This window comes from Drosophila simulans, chromosome X, assembly GCF_016746395.2.
Source record: "Drosophila simulans strain w501 chromosome X, Prin_Dsim_3.1, whole genome shotgun sequence".
NCBI lineage: Eukaryota > Metazoa > Arthropoda > Insecta > Diptera > Drosophilidae > Drosophila > Drosophila simulans.
In genome coordinates, this window is record NC_052525.2 from 5534608 (window position 1) to 5554298 (window position 19691).

At 46.9% G+C, this 19691-nt stretch overlaps 4 protein-coding genes and 1 long non-coding RNA gene across 7 annotated transcripts; 4 read left to right on the plus strand and 1 right to left on the minus strand.

The window, feature by feature from the left end:
* The first annotated feature begins 596 nt into the window (after positions 1-596).
* LOC123327335 lies at positions 597-3947 on the plus strand. The gene is made up of 2 exons (XR_006542042.1): positions 597-1185; positions 1344-3947. It is a non-coding gene; the product is annotated as an uncharacterized LOC123327335 (long non-coding RNA).
* Positions 3948-5658: 1711 nt separating this feature from the next.
* Positions 5659-7785, plus strand: LOC6725225 (actin-5C). The gene has a single exon (XM_016173488.3). It carries the CDS (start codon positions 5667-5669, stop codon positions 6795-6797), a length of 1131 nt encoding a protein of 376 aa, XP_016038239.1. The 5' UTR covers positions 5659-5666; the 3' UTR covers positions 6798-7785.
* Positions 7786-8691: 906 nt separating this feature from the next.
* Positions 8692-10909, plus strand: LOC6725226 (putative fatty acyl-CoA reductase CG5065). The gene is made up of 7 exons (XM_002106212.4): positions 8692-8950; positions 9036-9321; positions 9374-9610; positions 9665-10151; positions 10214-10284; positions 10345-10470; positions 10541-10909. Exons 1-7 carry the CDS (start codon positions 8896-8898, stop codon positions 10761-10763), a joined length of 1485 nt encoding a protein of 494 aa, XP_002106248.1. The 5' UTR covers positions 8692-8895; the 3' UTR covers positions 10764-10909.
* Positions 10910-11023: 114 nt separating this feature from the next.
* LOC6725227 (modifier of mdg4) lies at positions 11024-16029 on the plus strand. 2 transcript variants are annotated; one of them, XM_002106213.4, is made up of 5 exons: positions 11024-11757; positions 11866-12532; positions 12597-12833; positions 12901-13050; positions 15342-16029. In XM_002106213.4, the coding sequence occupies exons 1-5, from the start codon at positions 11488-11490 to the stop codon at positions 15677-15679; spliced, it is 1662 nt and encodes a 553-aa protein (XP_002106249.1). In that variant the 5' UTR covers positions 11024-11487; the 3' UTR covers positions 15680-16029. The 2 variants fall into 2 exon arrangements, with proteins under 2 accessions (XP_002106249.1, XP_016038241.1); XM_016173490.3 differs by lacking the exon at positions 15342-16029 and adding an exon at positions 13395-15256 and having other exon boundaries at positions 11025-11757.
* Positions 16011-19622, minus strand: LOC6725228 (serine hydroxymethyltransferase). 2 transcript variants are annotated; one of them, XM_016172932.2, is made up of 4 exons: positions 19394-19622; positions 19108-19327; positions 17514-17713; positions 16011-17346 (listed from the first exon to the last, which is right to left on the minus strand). In XM_016172932.2, exons 2-4 carry the CDS (start codon positions 19315-19317, stop codon positions 16140-16142), a joined length of 1617 nt encoding a protein of 538 aa, XP_016038242.1. In that variant the 5' UTR covers positions 19318-19327; positions 19394-19622; the 3' UTR covers positions 16011-16139. The 2 variants fall into 2 exon arrangements, with proteins under 2 accessions (XP_016038242.1, XP_039152810.1); XM_039296876.2 differs by lacking the exon at positions 19394-19622 and having other exon boundaries at positions 19108-19341.
* Between the last annotated feature and the right edge of the window lie 69 nt (positions 19623-19691).

The following is a 19691-nucleotide window of genomic DNA, read 5'->3' on the forward strand; positions in this document are numbered from 1 at the left end:
ATTCGTGTTGGCATTTATGTATACGACTGATCGCGCGAAAGCAAGCACGATTAACTCCGAGTGCTACTATATATACATAGCTGGATTTTCATTTGGAGCGAAAGATGTTTTAATGGCCACAGTGGAGGCCAAAATACTAGCAACTTTACATTCAATAGGTTCATGTGAATTCTTGGTGAAGTTTTTGTAATGAACACTAATTATTAGACATGATCTGGATTTTTGGTGCTAAAAATTTGAGCGGTGCTGTTCTTCAATCCTTGGCTGAGATTTCGAGATTTCTTCAAACGTTTTTTCGCCTTTTTGGCCAAACTAACCGTCCATGGCCTTCGTTTTCGGGTGTTTAACTCCCCCGACTGCAAACGCACGATCCAAACTTACGTACATCCCCTCTACATTCCACCCTCCCTTCCATCAACCACTTTTCCAACGTGTTTGTGCACGCAAACTAATTAAGACAAGCAATTAATGGCTGTATTTAATTTTTCCAATTGCGTTGCGATGCCGAAATGGCCAAAAACGCTGGAGTGAAAATGTATTTGCAACTTGAAGATGGCCAAAAGCGGTTAACTGCAAAGCTGTTGCAATGCGAAACAAACAAACATACATACGTACATACATACATAGTTATGAAAATAACGCGAAAAGGGGTGGGGTGGCAACCCTGGCGGTGCGTGCACGAAAAATAATGGAAATGGAAGAAAACCAAATGAAATGCGAAAAATGTACGAAAATTTTCACATTCAATGACCTTGACAATGGCTTTGGCCCAAGTCGCTCAACTTGTTTATTTCATTTACTTCGCTTGACGTGTGTGAGCGTAGAAAACGTGACGAGTTACGTACTTTTGGAGAAAGGTCATTGATCATGGCTAAATGTTGTTGCTTTTCGCTTAATAGCGGTTTCAAAGTCAACATCAACGCGCTGTTTTTGGCCATTTCAGTATTTCTAGTTTCGATACCCCCATCACCGTCCCTCCGTCGGATTCCGGCGCTTTTTCGAACTGTTTCCCTTCAAAAACAGCTTTTTTTTCTTGAATTCAGTGGCGCAAGGTTAATAGTGCCGAAAACCGAAGCCGTTGGCCCGGGGAAATTTCTGCGAGTTTTTTCGTCGCCTTGCCAAAAAAAAAATAAGCAAACGATCGAGCAACGAACTTCAGAAAAGCAAATAGAGCCAACAAAAAGGGTATAAGTGCGTTCCAAAGAGTGAATAGAATAGAATAGGAATTCTCAAAACAAAAATCACATTCATAAATGACTCTTTCCATGAATGGCATCAACTCTGAACCAAAATCATTGCAGATGCACCTATTTCTCATTTCCACTGTCACATCATTTTTCCAGATCTCGCTGCCTGTTATGTGGCCCACAAACCAAGACACGTTTTATGGCCATTAAAGCTGGCTGATCGACGCCAAACACCAAATACATAATGAATATGTACATTCGAGAAAGAAGCGATCAAAGAAGCGTCTTCGGGCGGAGTAGGAGAATGCGGAGGAGAAGGAGAACGAGCTGATCTAGTATCTCTCCACAATCCAATGCCAACTGACCAACTGGCCATATTCGGAGCAATTTGAAGCCAATTTCCATCGCCTGGCGATCGCTCCATTCTTGGCTATATGTTTTTCACCGTTAGCCGGGGCCATTTCCAAAGACTCGTCTGCAAGATAAGATTGTGTCACTCGCTGTCTCTCTTCTTTAATCGAAGAATGCTGAAGAATTTCGCGATGACGTCGGCGAGTATTTCCAAGAATGAGAATAATTTGTATTTGTTTGAACATCAGTTAGTGGAATTTTCTACAAAAACATGTTGACTATGATAAAGAACTGGAATTAAGTGGCATATTTTGCATTGATTTCCGATATTAATTATATTTCAATAAAATAAAGCTTTTGTAAAGTAAAATAAATACCTTTAATGTATTATTATTTTCTTATACTGATGATATTTTAAAGATGATGCCTGACCAAAAAGCTTGAATTTCTGCGTTTTTCGCCGAACCCAGTGCATGTGCAATTGTTGTTTTTTGGAAGATTCGCAATTTTCGAACTGTCCTCTTTGATTTCAGTTTCTTGGCTTAATCAAAAAGCGAAATAAAGCCAAAAAAGCGAGATGGCAATACCAAATGCGGCAAAACGGTAGAGGATGGAGAGGGGTGCGGGGCAGCGGAAGGAAGGGTGGGGCGGGGCGTGGCGGGGTCTGTGGCTGGGCGCGACGTCACCGACGTTGGAGCCACTCCTTTGACCATGTGTGCGTGTGTGTATTCGTGTCTCGCCACTCGCCCGCTTGTTGTTTTCTTTTTATGCTGCGCTCTCTCTAGCGCCATCTCGCTCACGCATGCTCAACGCACCGTATGTTGCCGTTTCCTTTTATGCGTCATTTTGGCTCGAAATAGGCAATTATTTAAACAAAGATTAGTCAACGAAAACGCGCAAATAAATAAGTCTTCAATATGGTTACTTATTGCCATGTGTGTGCAGCCAACGATAGCAACAAAAGCAACAACACAGGCGGCTTTCCCTCTTTCACTTTTTTGTTTGCAAGCCGCGTGCGAGCGAGATGGCACGACCGGCAAACGCAATCACGCTGACGAAGTTTTGGCGAAAAACATAAAGGCGCCTGATAGGAATGCATTTTCAATAACAAATGCGATATTTAATATTGTTCGAACAGTTGCATAGTTCGACTTGAAAAGACACAAAAAAAAAAAAAAAAAAACAAATTATTTGGAAGAGAATTAAGAATCGGACGCTTATCATTGGGGCAACAACAAGAAATGCTTACTGAGTCACCACAGCCTCTGGAAAAATGCCGCAAGCCAGAGAGCGAGAGAGAAAAAGAGGGAGAGCAGCTTACACCGCATGTGTTTGTGTGTGAGGCGTCTCTCTCTTCGTCTCTGTTGCGCAAACGCATAGACTGCACTGCAAATATCGATTACCTATTTTTTATGAATGAATATTTGCACTATTACTATTCAAAACTATTAAGAAACCAATCACTTCCAATCGCCACATACTTTAACACCTAAGCTATGCAACGAAATGATCAATTTGTGCCAAAATGCTGCATATTTAGGACCAGCATCATTTTTCAAATGCTTCTTGCTGTGTACTTTTCTCTCGTCTGGCAGCTGTTTCGCCGTTATTGTTAAAACCGGCTTTAGTAAGGTGTCTTTTTCACGACTAGTGAATGCCCTACTAGAGGATGTTCAACAGCTTAGGGAAAGAAGCGTGTGTTGCACATGTTTTTTTTTATTTTTTTATAAACATCATTGATCAATGGTCCCTCGAAAAACCAATTTAAAGTGCAGATAGCAATTTCTTATTGGAACTCAATGTCCTTACAAAAAGGTTGCTCTCAAACAGTAAACGTAAGCTAATAAGAATTATTACTGTAATGTTTTAATACCGCTGTACATTACTAATAAAACTACGACCAAAATATGTACATATATTTTTTGGCATACAATGAGTAGTTGGGGAAAAAATGTGTAAAAGCACCGTGACCATCACAGCATAAAGATAACCAGCTGAAGTATTGAATATGAGTAACCCCAAGCTGAATCACATGCCACAACTGATAGGACCCATGGAAGTACAATATACATGGCGATATACAAGACACACACACGCACGCACACCCAGTTGCACTTGGGCAGAGGAAATTCTCCGTAAATGAAAACCGAATCGGCGAACAATTCATACCCATATATGGTAAAAGTTTTGAACGCGACTTGAGAGCGGAGAGCATTGCGGCTGATAAGGTTTTAGCGCTAAGCGGGCTTTATAAAACGGGCGGCGGGACCAGTTTTCATATCACTACCGTTTGAGTTCTTGTGCTGTGTGGATACTCCTCCCGACACAAAGCCGCTCCATCAGCCAGCAGTCGTCTAATCCAGAGACACCAAACCGAAAGACTTAATTTATATTTATTTAATTAATTTTAATAAAACACACCAAATGTAAGTAGCTTCCCCCTTCCCACCAACAAAACATCATCGAACCACTCCCACCAAGAAAATCGAGAAAAGCCGCGGAAAATGTGTGATTTTTTTGTAAACAAAACATTTTTTTATGTGCCAGTGCTGAAAGTGATCAAAAAATACTAGCCACGAGCTAAAGAGTTATTGTATTGACCAAAACTCCAAAAATACCCAAGTTTGGCCCTAAATTGTCAATCAAAATCAAAACGTTTCGAAAGACATCAAAATTAACAAAACCAGGGTTTCAAATACCATAACTCAAGAATCAGGATTACAACTGCAGATTTCAGGATATACGAAATTATAAAACCAAAGCAATTCAATAGCCTCAACTCAAAAGTTAGGATCTAATAAAGTGATTAAAGCCAAGCTCGCTGATGTGGGCGTGTCACGATTTCACCCAAAGATATGCCAAATTACGAATTGCAAATCAATTCGCCAACACTTTCTTTTTTTCCCACGCCCTAAGACACCAGATCATCCATATATGTACATACATATGTATATGCATATTATAATCTATAAAACTAGATCAGGTTCTTGAAAATAGTGACGTAGGCAGCCGTTTTGGCTTAAGCAGAAATTTTTGCCGGTTTTTCAAAGTTGTAGTTGCAAAAATGGAGAAAACCTTCGAGCAATCGTTCATATACACACACTCGCGTTCACAAATAACGAGAGAGAGTGTATGTGTGTGTGAGAGAGCGAAAGCCAGACGACGATTTGGTTTTCGCCTCGAAACATGACCATATATGGTCACAAAACTTGGCCACCGCAACTCAACACACCAGCGCTCTCCCTCGCACTCACAGCGACCATGGCGCGGAGCGAGCGAGATGGCGAGAGGGAGCGACGCCTACGGCGACGTCGACGCAGGCAGCGATTGAAAAACGCAGTTAACTGGCATTCAACATTCACCAGCTACTTTCAGTCGGTTCATTCCAGTCATTCCTCTCAAACCGTGCGGTCGCTTAGCTCAGCCTCGCCACTTGAGTTTACAGTAGTTTTCACGCCTTGAATTTGTTAAATCAAACTAAAAGGTAAAGTTTAACTGGCTTTGAAAAGTTTCGCGGCTCTTAATGGTTAACTTTTCTAGAGTGCATTTAGTGTTTTTTTTTTTTTTATATTAATTTCGAGTTCCAATTCGAGTTAAGCCAGCCGCCATTTTAAGGGCGCATACACACGACGCAACATAGGCAACTGTGCTCTCTTTGGCGGCTTTCTTTTGCACCGGCATTCGTTAAGTGCCGTCCAGAAGTTTCTCCCCTCCCTTTTCGGCATATTCGTATTGTGGTTTTAATTTTTCGGGGCGGGGCCTTTTTTTTTTGTAACTGTTCTTTCAATTTCTTTTTACAATTCGATTGCAAGTGAAAATTAGTTTTTAGTCGGAAAAGTATTTATGTAGGAAATATTTCTTTTTTTTTTTCGTCAACAGTGTCATAATTTGCCCAAGATTAAAATTTTGTTCCAAAAAAACACAAGTGGAAAAGTATTAAAATTGGATTAAGTGTTTTTTATGTGCACACGTTAGTTTTTTATGACAATTGTACTTTGGTAGATCAGCGCGGTCCAAGAAAACATGCAAATTCTCAGTTTTTTTTTTTTTTGCCATTTCTACATCGCCAAATCGAAAGTAACCGAAGACTAATGGCAAATCTGCATTTTTTCCATTGCAGCTTACAAAATGTGTGACGAAGAAGTTGCTGCTCTGGTTGTCGACAACGGCTCTGGCATGTGCAAGGCCGGATTTGCCGGAGACGATGCTCCCCGCGCCGTCTTCCCATCGATTGTGGGACGTCCCCGTCACCAGGGTGTGATGGTCGGCATGGGCCAGAAGGACTCGTACGTGGGTGATGAGGCGCAGAGCAAGCGTGGTATCCTCACCCTGAAGTACCCCATTGAGCACGGTATCGTGACCAACTGGGACGATATGGAGAAGATCTGGCACCACACCTTCTACAATGAGCTGCGTGTGGCACCCGAGGAGCACCCCGTGCTGCTGACCGAGGCCCCGCTGAACCCCAAGGCCAACCGTGAGAAGATGACCCAGATCATGTTCGAGACCTTCAACACACCCGCCATGTATGTGGCCATCCAGGCTGTGCTCTCGCTGTACGCCTCCGGTCGTACCACCGGTATCGTTCTGGACTCCGGCGATGGTGTCTCCCACACCGTGCCCATCTACGAGGGTTATGCCCTTCCCCATGCCATCCTGCGTCTGGATCTGGCTGGTCGCGATTTGACTGACTACCTGATGAAGATCCTGACCGAGCGCGGTTACTCCTTCACCACCACCGCTGAGCGTGAAATCGTCCGTGACATCAAGGAGAAGCTGTGCTATGTTGCCCTCGACTTCGAGCAGGAGATGGCCACCGCTGCCAGCAGCTCCTCGTTGGAGAAGTCCTACGAGCTGCCCGACGGACAGGTGATCACCATCGGCAACGAGCGTTTCCGCTGCCCTGAGGCCCTGTTCCAGCCCTCGTTCTTGGGAATGGAAGCTTGCGGCATCCACGAGACCACCTACAACTCCATCATGAAGTGCGATGTGGATATCCGTAAGGATCTGTATGCCAACACCGTGCTGTCCGGTGGCACCACCATGTACCCTGGCATCGCCGACCGTATGCAGAAGGAGATCACCGCCCTGGCCCCGTCGACCATGAAGATCAAGATCATTGCCCCACCAGAGCGCAAGTACTCTGTCTGGATCGGTGGTTCCATCCTGGCTTCGCTGTCCACCTTCCAGCAGATGTGGATCTCCAAGCAGGAGTACGACGAGTCCGGCCCCTCCATTGTGCACCGCAAGTGCTTCTAAGAAGGATCGCTTGTCTTGGCAAGAGGATCGTACGGAGGATGAGAAGGCGGATCAGGATCGTGATTATGATCTTGATTCTGCAGGAGGAGGAGGAGTAGAAGTCGAGGAAGCAGCAGCGAAAGTGCAAGTGCGAGTGGTGGAAGTTTGGAGTGCAGCACAACAAGATCAACAACAACACCAACTACAAGATGAAAAGAGCGGAACCACCTGCACACCATCATCATTATCATCATCGTTTTGGGCGCGTGTTGTGTGGTTCCAGCGTATTAATATAATTAATTTATTCCACATGAGATATGATATGATATACTATGTATTTTTTGTTTTTTTTTTATTTGTAAACCTTTAATATAACAAGAACTACAAAAAATGAAAATGAGCGAAAATGCATATTCTGCCATTCCACACACACACCAACAACACCCAACACACGCACACCCACAAGCTCACACACACTAGCGGCATGACAAGGACATCAAGATAAAGAAGAACTTAAAGAAGATATTTCCCAAAGCGTAAAAAGAACACACACACATTGCAAAACACAAACAACACACTAGCGTTTTGTACAATTCGTCAGCAACCTTATGTATTATTTTTTAATTATGATGTAATTATAAACAAAGTGAAACAAAAATATGAAAACACAAAAAGGAAAATCAAAGCTGTCTTCTCTTTCCCCCGCTCTCTTCTCGCTCTCTGCTGCTCTCCTCGCCCTCTCCTCTCTCACTTCTTTGTCTGTCTCTCTTCCACTTTTTTGCCGGCCGGCAAAATTACCCACACACACACTCACACTTGGCTGCAGTTTCGCGTGCGATATTCACACACATTCAAGCATACAAGCATACATACATATGTATTTTTTTTTGATTTGTACACTTTTCTAATTGCATGCGTATCGATTGATAAGTTTACGCCTGAAAATGTTAATTAAAATGTGAAAATGCAACTGAAAAACTGATGAAATGAAACAACAACAAGCGAACAACTTGCTACATGTGTATTGTCTAACAACCGTTACTGCAACGGTTGTCTTCGGAAAAGGGTGAAGAGGAGGAGGGCACGAGGTCGACGAACTAAGGCTGCGACGACCAGCGGCTGTCTCGCTCACACGCACGCACGCATGCGGGCTAATGATGCGATTAAAGTGCCGTTTTAAATGGCCAAGATCCAAATAAAAGTCGAGATAATAAGGCAAACACGCTAACACAAATCGCTGGCATAGTTTCATCCGCCAGTTTGGCCAAAAGCAGCGGCTGCAAGCGCCGTTTATCCGGTTTTCCCAAACATTTTCCATTCATGCGGCCAAAGAGAAGGAGCACCCATCTTTCTATCTTTCTCTGACTCGCACGGGCAATGCAGTGCATTGAAAAAAAGGTGGTGCGAATTGGAATTTATAGACTTACTTAATTCTCTTGACAAGTGCATAGATTATTATTTGAATATATTATTAAGAAACTGTTTAAGTATTAGTTCGACTTCGATATCATTTCTCCCGGTGTAATTATGGGCTCTGCTTGATTTGGCGCTCGGGTGCTACGGTAAAAGTCATCTTTCTGTGCTTTCTCCTTTGATTCTTGAGGTTCAACGGTTCCGTTTTTGTTGATCTCGTTCCTATTCTTCTTCTTGCGTTTCTAGCTGTTCTCCTTTGTTTTTGTTCGCAACGGATTTCGTAGCACCTTGATCGTTTAAATATACATACATACATATATAAATATGTAGTTAGAATAATCAGTACGTCTCATTAAAAACATCACGAATTAAAAGTAAAACAATAAAAATATAAAAAAACTTAGTGTATAATAGTATTCTAGGGCTAAAATTGGGCATACTTGCGGTTTCTATGTGAATATGATGCGAAATGTTAGCTTCCCCACTTTTCTACAGGGTATCGCACTCTACGCTTACAAAGTGTGAGCCTACCAACTGAATATTCAGCGATGTGATCCCTTTTGGCCATAGGTCAGCGGCGCGATTGGCCGGATATCAATATTCCCGCCTTGAGTCCGCCGTACTTCGCACAGAAGCACTTGGAGCAGCGACACGTGCGGATTGATATACGACATCGGAAACCCGGGAGCTCAACAACCGAACCACCATGACCATACCGGAAGCTTTCGAGGATCAGGAAATATTCGTGACCGGCGCCTCCGGTGGGTATTTATGACTGACTTTGCAAGATGAAGATTCAAAAAGATGATGGTGAATTAAAATATGTATATTGGTATCTCTGTGCAGGCTTCGTGGGCAAGGCACTGATCGAAAAGCTGCTGCGCTCCTGTCCAAAACTGGGCCGCATCTACGTGCTCATGCGGCCCAAGAAGGGCCACACAATTGAGGAGCGCCTGCAGCTGCAGTGGGAAACGAGGCTGTATGAACGGCTGCGCAGGGAACAGCCCGATGCCCGCTCCAAACTGGTGGCCATAGCCGGGGACGTGGAGCAGCTGGGCCTGGGCATTGGCAGCGCCGATCTGGAGCGGCTGCGCAATGTCAACATTGTCTACCATTCGGCGGCCAGTGTGCGGTGCGTACGTATGTGGTTAGGATATACAAATCAATAATACATCATCTTTTAGCTTCGATGATGCCCTGAGCACGGCCATACTACTGAATACCCGTGGCACCCACGAGCTGGTCAAGTTGGCCCTGGAGTGGCCCAAGCTGAAGGCATTCGTCCACGTGTCCACCACCTACTCGAATCCGGGAGTTCTGGAGGTGGAGGAGCGCGTCTATCCGCCGCTGGCCGACTGGCGTACCACCATCAAATTGGCGGAGACCTACGACACCGAGATCCTGGACATCTTCAATCTGAAGTGAGTAGTGGAGTTGAGTGGAAACTAATATGCTGTATGATATGCACCTTGCAGGTATGGAAACTTTCAGCCGAACACGTACACCTTCACCAAAAGTTTGGCCGAGCAGGTGGTCAATGAGTACAGGGACAGGCTGCCCATCTTCATCTTCCGGCCCTCGATAGTGGTCTCCACCATTGAGGAACCCATGCCCGGCTGGGCGGACAACTTCAATGGACCCACGGGACTGCTGGTGGCCTGCGGCGTGGGCATACTGCGCTCCCAGAACTGTGATCCCAATATTGTGGCCGATTTCGTGCCCGCCGATATTGTGGCCCGCACACTGATCACCTCGGTGTACAAGTTCATGGGTGAATCGAAATCGCGGGCCAAGGACAGCGATCTGTACGTGGTCAACTGCGCCACGGCGAATATATCGCCGATCACCATGGGCGAGGTGATCGAGATCGGTAAGACGTTCATCCGCAAGAATCCATTCGAGAAGACACTCTGGCTGCCCGGCGGCGGGATGACCACTTGTCCGGTTCTTCACTTTGTGCGGGTGAGTTTTGGTGTTGGCTTTCCCTACAGTCTATAATGGATTAACCATGTCGATGCTTTCAGTTCTGCACCATGCACCTGCTCATGGCCATCGTGGTGGACACTTTGCTGCGTCTCTATAATGAGAAGCCCTTGTAAGTTGCAGCGGATTTGAAGGGGAAGCTTAATGTTTAATACGAGAATGCCTTTTCCAGCCTGATGAAGCTGCAACGCCGCATTTTCGCCGCCTTCAGTGCGCTGCAAGTGTTTGCGATGACCGAGTGGCACTTTCAGAACGACAATTTCCGGGCGCTGCACGATGTAGTTCCGGTCAACGAAGTGTGAGTGCCCTTTTAACATTACATTTCTTATAGATTTATACCTTCTGATTGATCTATCCTTTCATTACAGCTCCACCTTTGGCTTCATGCAGCACGCGAACATCAACTACACGGAGTTCTTCCAGCACGGAATTCGCGGCGCCAAGGAGTTCCTCCTGAAGGAGAGTCCCGAGAGCAGCAGTGCCGCCCGCTTCCGCGTGAAGATCTTCTACGTGCTGGACTTTCTGTGCCGGGGCATTGTCTATAGCTTCCTGCTGCGCCTGATATTCCGATTTCTAGTGCGACTGTGGTAGCGAGCCATCGAAGCCAACTATAGGAATGTAGTGCTTAGAATCATATACATATTCTCCGGCATTGGTTAATTCTGTTAATTGCATTTAATTGTCACGTATTCCTTGCACTTGTAGTTAAATTAAAATCGGAATTTTATACTGCTGTATTGCACATTTTATGCTTTATGTTGGCAAAAGTAGAAATGCTAATTTCAAATATACCGCCAAACTGTCGCTCTGTCGATGTGGCAGCGCTGGCCACACGCCACCTGGCGGCTCGAATGGCAGCCACCTGGTAGCTGGCAGCACCCGCAGGGTTGCACCGAAATTGGCAAGAAAACAAAATGGAGGCGTATAATATTTTTGTTTGGCATAGAATATAAGAAATTCGTATTCGTGTGTGCGAACAGCGCCGTAAACAAACCCCGTACAAGCGGGCAAAACAAAGAGTGCGAGCGCTCTTAGTCCAAATAACGAATTCCGCCGGAGGGGATCCGCACGTTGCCGCCTCGTTGAAAGGGCAGCAGAAACCGGAGGTGTTCCATATTCGCCTCTTTTTTGCCAAGGCGGGCAGCTTCTTCCCTTCCTGGGAATTGGCGCTAATTGGATTGGACTGGAAAGAGGAAGAGGCGGAGGCGGAGGCGTAGGCAGCGGTAGAGCCGGAGGCAGTGCAACCAGGAGCAGCAGCGGACGAGAGAGCGGGAGAAGGCTAGGGCTAGGAGGCGGAAGCAGAGAGGACGCCGCAATGGCCACCACCCAGCAGTACTCGCTGCGGTGGAACAACTACCTGCGCCACCTCACCTACTCCCTGGACAACCACCGGCTGAACGATGACTTCGTCGACGTCAGCCTGTGCGTGGATGGACGCAGGATCAAGGCCCACAAGGTGGTGCTCTCCTCCTGCTCGTCCTACTTCAAGGAGATATTCAAGGAGAACCCACATCCGCATCCAGTCATTATATTTAAGTTCATCAAGTTCGAGGATCTCAACTCGATTATCGAGTTTATGTACCAGGTAGGTCGATGACCATTGTATTACAATGACAGCATCTTGATGTTCATATAGTTCATTTCACAAGAGATCCCACTTGAAACCTATCAACTAATTCCTTTTCTGTTTCAGGGCGAAGTCAATGTGCAGCAGGAGGCGCTGCAATCTTTCCTGCAAACTGCCGAGCTGCTGGCCGTCCAAGGACTCACCGCCGAGGAGAAGGAGAAGCCGCAGATCCCGGTGGCGCCGCTGATCAGCGAGCACAAGCTGATCAAGACCATACCGAGCACCATACGCGCGGTCAACGAGCAGCAGCAGCAACAGCAGCAGCAGCAGCAGGTGTCCAATGTGGCCCAGGCGCAGACAGCTACGCAAACCATCGAAATACCCGCGGCCACGTTGCTGCAGGCCACCAACGCCAGCCAGGTGCCATCGCAGGTGGTCGCAGCAGCCGCAGCAGCTGCAGCGGCACAGCAGCTGCAGGTCCAGCATCAACAGCAGCAGCATCACCATGTACAAACCACCCAGATTCAGCACATCCAAGTGCAATCGGCACCGCCCCCGCAACAGCAGCAACAGCAACAGCAGCAGCAGCAACAACAGCAGCAGCAGCAGCAATCACAGCAGCAGCAAACGACGCCAGTGCAGGCGCAACACCTGACCATCACCAATGCGGTGGCCCTGCCGGCGGCCAGTTCGGTTAAGAAGCGGAAGATCACGTTCTCGGACGACGACGACAACATGTACACCACCGAAACCGTTGACTACGCCGTCAAGGATGAGCAGACCATAGTAAAAAGTGAGTTTGGAGCGGATGCCACCATGCTTAGACATCATTTTAATAATATCTCTCGATGTTTTAGCTGCCGAGATGACTTTCCTGCGCGGCGCCGTCAAGATGGACATACCCGACTACATTGTCGGCGAGGTGGATGACCGCCTGTCGGATGGAGCAACGCCACAAACGTCGCAGGATGCCACCACCGCAGCGGCGCAGAACGTGGCGCAGTACTCATCCGAGTACGAGATACTCACCGAGTCCGAAATGGAGGAGAAGTACCAGGCGGATGCGGACAACGCCGAAATTGCCATTGAGATGAGTGAGTTATATTTGGGCGATTCGTATATAATTCTACCATGGTTATTGAACCGATTTATCCATTGTAGCCCGATTGCTGGGCACCGCCAGCGGGACGCCGGGTGCGGGTTCCGGCCAAGTGATGGAGGATTCGGGTGGCGGCAGCGCGACGACTGGTCCCTCGACAACGGTGTCTGTGACGCAGGTCAAATCGGACAGCAAGGCCAGCGGGACGAACGGTGAGTATCTGATACTACTGACTTGGGTTTGGTTAAGGGGCTTTTTTCCATTTAAAGATATATTTTTATTACATCGAACATAAGTGCATTTGGTTTACTTATTTTATAAGTTTGTACTTCATTTAGTTTGTATTTTCATGTCTTCAGTGTTGGTGGAATCGCAGCTCGCTATGTTTTGCCCATTCGTTTGTTTATCTGTTAAATGTTATGTTTATTTAACTATTAGTTGTTGTGGTTTGTCGAATATGTCTCCAAATGAATGGTGTGTTCTGCCCAGAGATTTAGGACGCAAGCAGCAATCGAGACTGTTATACTGATTGTACGTATTTTCTGTATATTTTTAGATTCGCCCAATAATAAGTGGACAGAATGTCAGTTTTGCAAAATGGTTATAACCACGGTTAATCTTTGGAGACATATTCGCACCCAACACACCCCACAACCGCCGCGCAAATGCGACATGTGTAATAAGAATTTTAAGAACAAGTACAGCCTGCGGGAGCACATACGCATCTCGCACGAGCAGAAGGTGGCCATCAAGACGGAGAACTGATGCGTCCTCGTAAGCCTCGATCGCCTGCGAGCCGGATCTGGATCTGCAACTGCATCTGGATTGAGATCGATAGGATATAAGGATGGGGGAGAGAGATATAGTTAATTACGTCCAGCTTAGCGAGCAGCCAGCCAGCCAGCCAACCAATCAACCCAACCAGCCCATTCCCTTGTGTTTCCATCAAAGGCCCCAAAACGAAAACTAGCCAAATTTGTCAACTTAAATGCAAAGCAGATAGGAGTACGAAACGTTTATCCCTATATAGTTCTATATATAACACCTTGATAGCCACTAAGTCGAGTCAGTCAGTCAGTCGGAGAGTGGAGCTGGTGATCCCGTCGTTGACCAAGCCATGTCATGTGTCCACGTAATGCGTACATGTACCACTTGTATTTTATAGTCTACCATTTGCTGTAGGTACTTCTTCATTATACAGACGGCAAGTTACAAGCCCTCGAAATCCATTGACACACCACATAATGTATATAAACACACACACATATACCCAAGATGACAAGAATTTTGGATGATTTGGGAGCACTTTGGGTGCTTCATAGCTTAGATAGAGTGATACTATGTGCAAGAGAACAGAACACAAGGATTTAATTTGATTGTAGGAAACTAATGTTATACTTACCCCCTATCGATCACTTTATTTTAGCTCTTAAACAACCTCAATTGTATTTTTTAAAACTCTGATATTATTCAGTTTTGTATATAGAGCTAGGCAACTTAACCTACCTTAAGGTAAACCCAAAAACAAAGGAGATTCTCTGCCCAATTTGATTCCGCAGGAAGGAAGCTGTGTACTTTGCTCACAAGCAGAGAGGAGGAGAAAATGAGAATATATATACCCCTTGTGTACAAATTTAAATACGATTTAATCCAATTACCCGGCGCGCTTTTGACCATCTGTGTTCAGCATTAGAGCGTTGGCAGTTGACTGTAAATTAGCTAAATTAGTTCTAGTTTAGTTTAAGACACCACAAATTCGATTGGACATACATAGTTTAGTTATTCGGTGTAACTTAGTTGAGTATAGCAGCCCACACGAGCCAAGTGAAAACGGAAGTCATAGCGCGTACGCTAGGATAAGTTGAAAGTATTTTCCAAAAGAAAGCGAAGAAGAAGCGAAAAGAAAGGAAAAACCTGTAGAAATCCTCTCCAAGACAAACTCAAAGCCCATACATACTAAAGATAATCTAGTTAAATGAAACAACTCATACGTATTACTTATCGATCTATGTATACACATATAGTTAACGTTATATCTCCAAACTCCGTACAATGCCCAAATTGACTCCGCTCCCAGCCGCCGGCCGTAATCCTCCAGAAGAACCACCCACCCACCAACCCACTAGATTCATCCAGCTTCGGCAACGCTCTCGAAGAATGGAGAATATATCAACGAAGCAATGGGATTACGGCCGGAATGTGGGCTAACGGGTCAGTTGGGGCAGCTGGATGGATAACTAGCTGAGATTCCAATTCCACCCCAAACACACACTAAGTCTAAGTACGTAGATTGATTTACACGCGTCAACGAAACGGAACTAAATTAATCAATTTAATTCGAAAAGAGAGCGAGATAGCTGCAGGGTTGGCGAAAAAGAGCGGGAGAGAAAATAAAAGAATTCATGTAAACCATTCAAACGCAAATACACTTCTCACTGGGCGCGGCTATAAAAACCTTCTTGTGTCCACCGATCTCATTGGAAACCCACTCTCTCTCTTGCAGCCGCTTTGAAGCCAGGATCCGTGACGGTTGCCAGAGCGTCCAAGGGCGGAGCAACTGCATCAGCGCCACCTGCTGGCAGCGATGAGGAGAACGTCCAGTTCACCGGCCTCGCACCGCTGAGCTGCAGCTTCTGCAGCAGGCAGCTGAAGTCGGTGAACGCGCTGCGGCGACACATCGCCTCCAGGCACTCGGAGATCCAGGGCAAGGAGCACGAGTGCTTCATCTGCATGAAGAGCTTCAAGACGAAGTGGTCCCTGTCCACACACAACTCGCGCTTCCATCGCGAGATGGGCTGCTCGACCAAGGGATTCACCAAGATCGAGTACAGCGATCACTGAGCCGCGGTATGCCATTCATTTATCATTTAGTGCGGCCAACTATCTGCACATGACCACTACTGGCTCCATGACTGGCTATCCATTGAGAGCAATGGAACTCTTAGTTTGATCAAAGTGTTAGGGATAGCAGGCCATCTGGAAACTTACATCATAGTTACCAAGGATGCATAGTTACCCATTGATTAACAACTGTTGCAAAGATACTTAAAAACATTTATTGAATTCCCTTGCATCATCTGAAACAAACCACTCACTCATGTGCTCATCTCGAATAACAAATCCTTGTTTCGTGTAAATACTAGACACTCCATTCCAAATAAAACTCCATAGCTATGGTATGTAAACTGAAATGCGTTTAATGGCTTAACTACTAATTCCACTTATGATATTAACAAGCGGACTTTTCGAGGGTGTAAATCAGAAGGCGAACAAAAAAAGGGACAAAAAAAGCAGGGAGCACCTACAGGGTCTCCAGACCGGGCAGCGGGAACTTCCTGCTGAACTGGGCCACGTTCTTGCGGATCTCGTCCACCTGGCCCTTGAGCTCCACATTCTCGGCCAGCGTCTTGTGGTAGTCGGTGATCTTGGGACTGCCGGCCTGCTTGGCTGCCTGGACGCCCACCTTGAGGGCAGCATCGATGAAGGCCACCACCTGCTCGATGTCCTGCTCGGCGAGGCCGCGAGTGGTCAGGGCAGGTGTGCCCAGCCGGATGCCCGAGGGATTCAAGGCGGACTTGTCGCCGGGCACAGTGTTCTTGTTGCAGGCGATGCCCACCTCCTCGAGGATGTACTCGGCCTTGGCGCCGGTCAAGCCAGCCTTGCGCACATCGACCAGCACCAAATGGACGTCGGTGCCGCCGGTGGCCACCTGGTAGCCTCGCGAGATGAGGCCATCGCACAGGACCTTGGCATTCTTGAGCACCTGCGTCTGGTATGCCTTGAATTCGGCACTCTTGGCCTGCTTGAAGGCGGTGGCAATGCCAGCGACGGCGTTGTTGTGCGGACCACCCTGGAGTGATGGGAACACCGCCTGGTTGATGCGCTCCTCCAGATCGTAGAGTACCTTGTCACCATTGGCCTTGGTGCTGCGCACGCCCTTGCGGAAGAAGATCACGCCGGCGCGCGGACCTCGCAGCGTCTTGTGCGTGGTGGTGGTCACAATGTCGGCCCACTCGAACGGCGATGGTATCAATCCGGCGGCCACAATGCCCGCCACATGGGCCATGTCGGCCATCAGGTAGGCGCCCACATCATCGCAAATCTGACGGAAACGGGCGTAGTCCAGCAGACGGGAGTAGCACGAGATGCCGGCAATGATGATCTGCGGACGGAAGTTCTTGGCCGCCTCCGCCAACTTGTCGTAGTCGATGATGCCCGTCTCCGGGTTCACTTTGTACGGCATGCTCTCGAAGAAGATCGATGTGGCCGATATCTTCTTGGTGGGCGTGAAGAAACCGTGCGTCAAGTGGCCGCCATCGGGCAGATCCAAGCCCATGATACGATCGTGGGGCCGGCAGACGCCCGTGTAGACAGCAAGATTGGCCGGGGATCCGGAGTAAGGCTGCACATTAACGCCCCACTTCTCATCCTCCAGGTTGAACAGTTCGCGTCCGCGTTTCTGGGCGAGCAGCTCAATGCGATCGATGTACTCGTTGCCACCGTAGTACCTGCAAGTCAAAGGGATGACCAGGATTAGAGCAGGATTACCAGGGATTCATGTGGCATAGAGCCAATAAGGTGATCTCTACCAGTAAGTATGAGATCAGGACTGGTATAGAACCTAGACTATGATGTCTTCTTGCAGATCCGTGAGAAATCTTAAGTGTGCACCCACCTCTTGCCGGGATATCCCTCGGAGTACTTGTTGGTCAGGCAGGAGCTCAGGCTCTCGAGGACCGCCACCGAGGTGAAGTTCTCACTGGCGATCATCTCGAGACCCTCGCGCTGGCGCTCCTTCTCCTTCTTGATCAGCTCGGCCAGCTCCGGATCGCCCTGTGCCAGCGGGGTTTGCAGCATTTTCTGATCGGCCATGTTCTGTTCGGATTTATATAGTATTTTATATTATATATAGTAATTGGAATGCTGTGCAATGTGCGATGCGCTCGCCAAGACGATCGTTGGATTTGTGCGGACCGTGGAAAATGGACGGTTGCCTGGTCAGCTTTATGCCATGTTTTCGAAACAACAATAATATTTATGTTCCCGCCGTCGGTTGCGAAAAGTTACAAACAAATACGGGTTCAATGGGTTCAAATAGCATTGGAAAAGTTCCGGCGATAACGCGCAGCTATCGCCAAGCGGAGATTATGCCTGGATGCACCATGGCAACCACTCGAGAGCCGCTTCCCCGATTCCCGATCCCCGATTAGATTGGCCAATCTTGGGTGCCATAACACGCCCATGATCGGGAATGCGACCCCCCATGGATGGGAGAGCGCGTCTATTTGTGATCCGCTAATCGCCAAGTAAATAGCATCCGTCTGGGTCACCAGTTCAAGTCGCCGGACGATAAGGACACTGCCCCCCTTTGCAGCTGACGCACTTCGGAAAGATCGGGAAACGTACATATAGTCGAATGGACAAGTGTATATGTAGGTTCCTCCAGCAATTACGTACCTCTACTAGTTCCATTGTTTAAACTTTTCCAGCTGCTAATTAACAATCCCTGCCAGATTCTCCTATTATCACCACAGAAATGAATTGGACACGCAAAACATTCGCTTTCCGGCAAAATTTCAGCTGCAGAAACTGGAAACTGGTGATTCCCCCTAAATTGAACGCTAATTTCTGGCCACAAGTCGAGTGCAAAATGCATATCTATCTATTTACATACAGATTCAATATGTATCTGCCCACACGAATGGGAAATTCGATTTAATGGCCAATGCCAGATTCTTTTTTTTTTCCCCCGTTATCAGTTTGAATATTTAGACAAGTGCGTGAAATTCGAGTAGGCCCAAAAACGAGTTTCAGGCCGAGGTAGCGAATGTGAATGAAAAAGATTCACACTTTTGAACGACGTTTGAATACACTCACAGTACACTGATGCAAATACGGTACATATATGTACACTATGTACATATGCTTTAAGATCTCAATTAAACTACGCACATAGATACTAAACAATGAGCGCTTTTTATGAGATAACAACGTTGAATACCCTATAAACCACACTGCCAGCGGGTATCGTTGGCATGATCCACGGTGGGGTAGTGTATTGTGGGAACACATGGCTGGAGGAAACCCATGAAGCACATGGCTTGGAGAACCTTGCAAGGTCGCAATTGGAAGCGAAACACTAACTTTCTGCGCACCGCGATGATCACTGCGAGAAGCAAGGCAATCGAAGTGCGAGTCCCAATGGCTCAATTAGCTACACTTTAGCCACCCTCCCCCATCACTTTGCTGTACCTTTCCGGCGAACTCACCTTTAAAGTGCTCTGTTTGGAGTCCGAATATCGTCTGATCGCCGGCAAGAATGGTGATGGTGGTGATGGTTGTTTTTTGGCGGCGACGCGAGTTAAAGCTCCGCTCAGCTTTCTGGTATCGAAGTTAACCGGGTTGGCAACTTTGGTGTTCAGGTCCCGACTAAGGCAAAACCGAAGCTTTTGTGACAGTGTAGAGCGCGCCCGCTGCATGTCTATGTAACTGTAATTAGCAGAATATTCTATAGATTTAACTGGCTGTTTTTTAACGAACTGTGGTAATACTCACACGGCTGCGTTCGAATCGGAACTGCCGCAAAGTGAAACAAGAAAGAGTCGCCGGCGCTGTGAGGACGCCGCCGCTGGCTGATAAGCGATAACGATAACCCGTGACCCCTGACCGACCCAGTGATAAGGCCGCCCAAGAGTTCCGACCCGATCGCTGCGCTATCTCTTGGCCAGCATCCAAAATATTCGGCACCGAAAATACAACGAAACGAAAACACGCGTTACGTTGGTAAACAACATTTAGATATCAGCTGTTTGGGTGGTTGGATCGCTGGATTTAGAAGCTTTCGGTGCCGTCT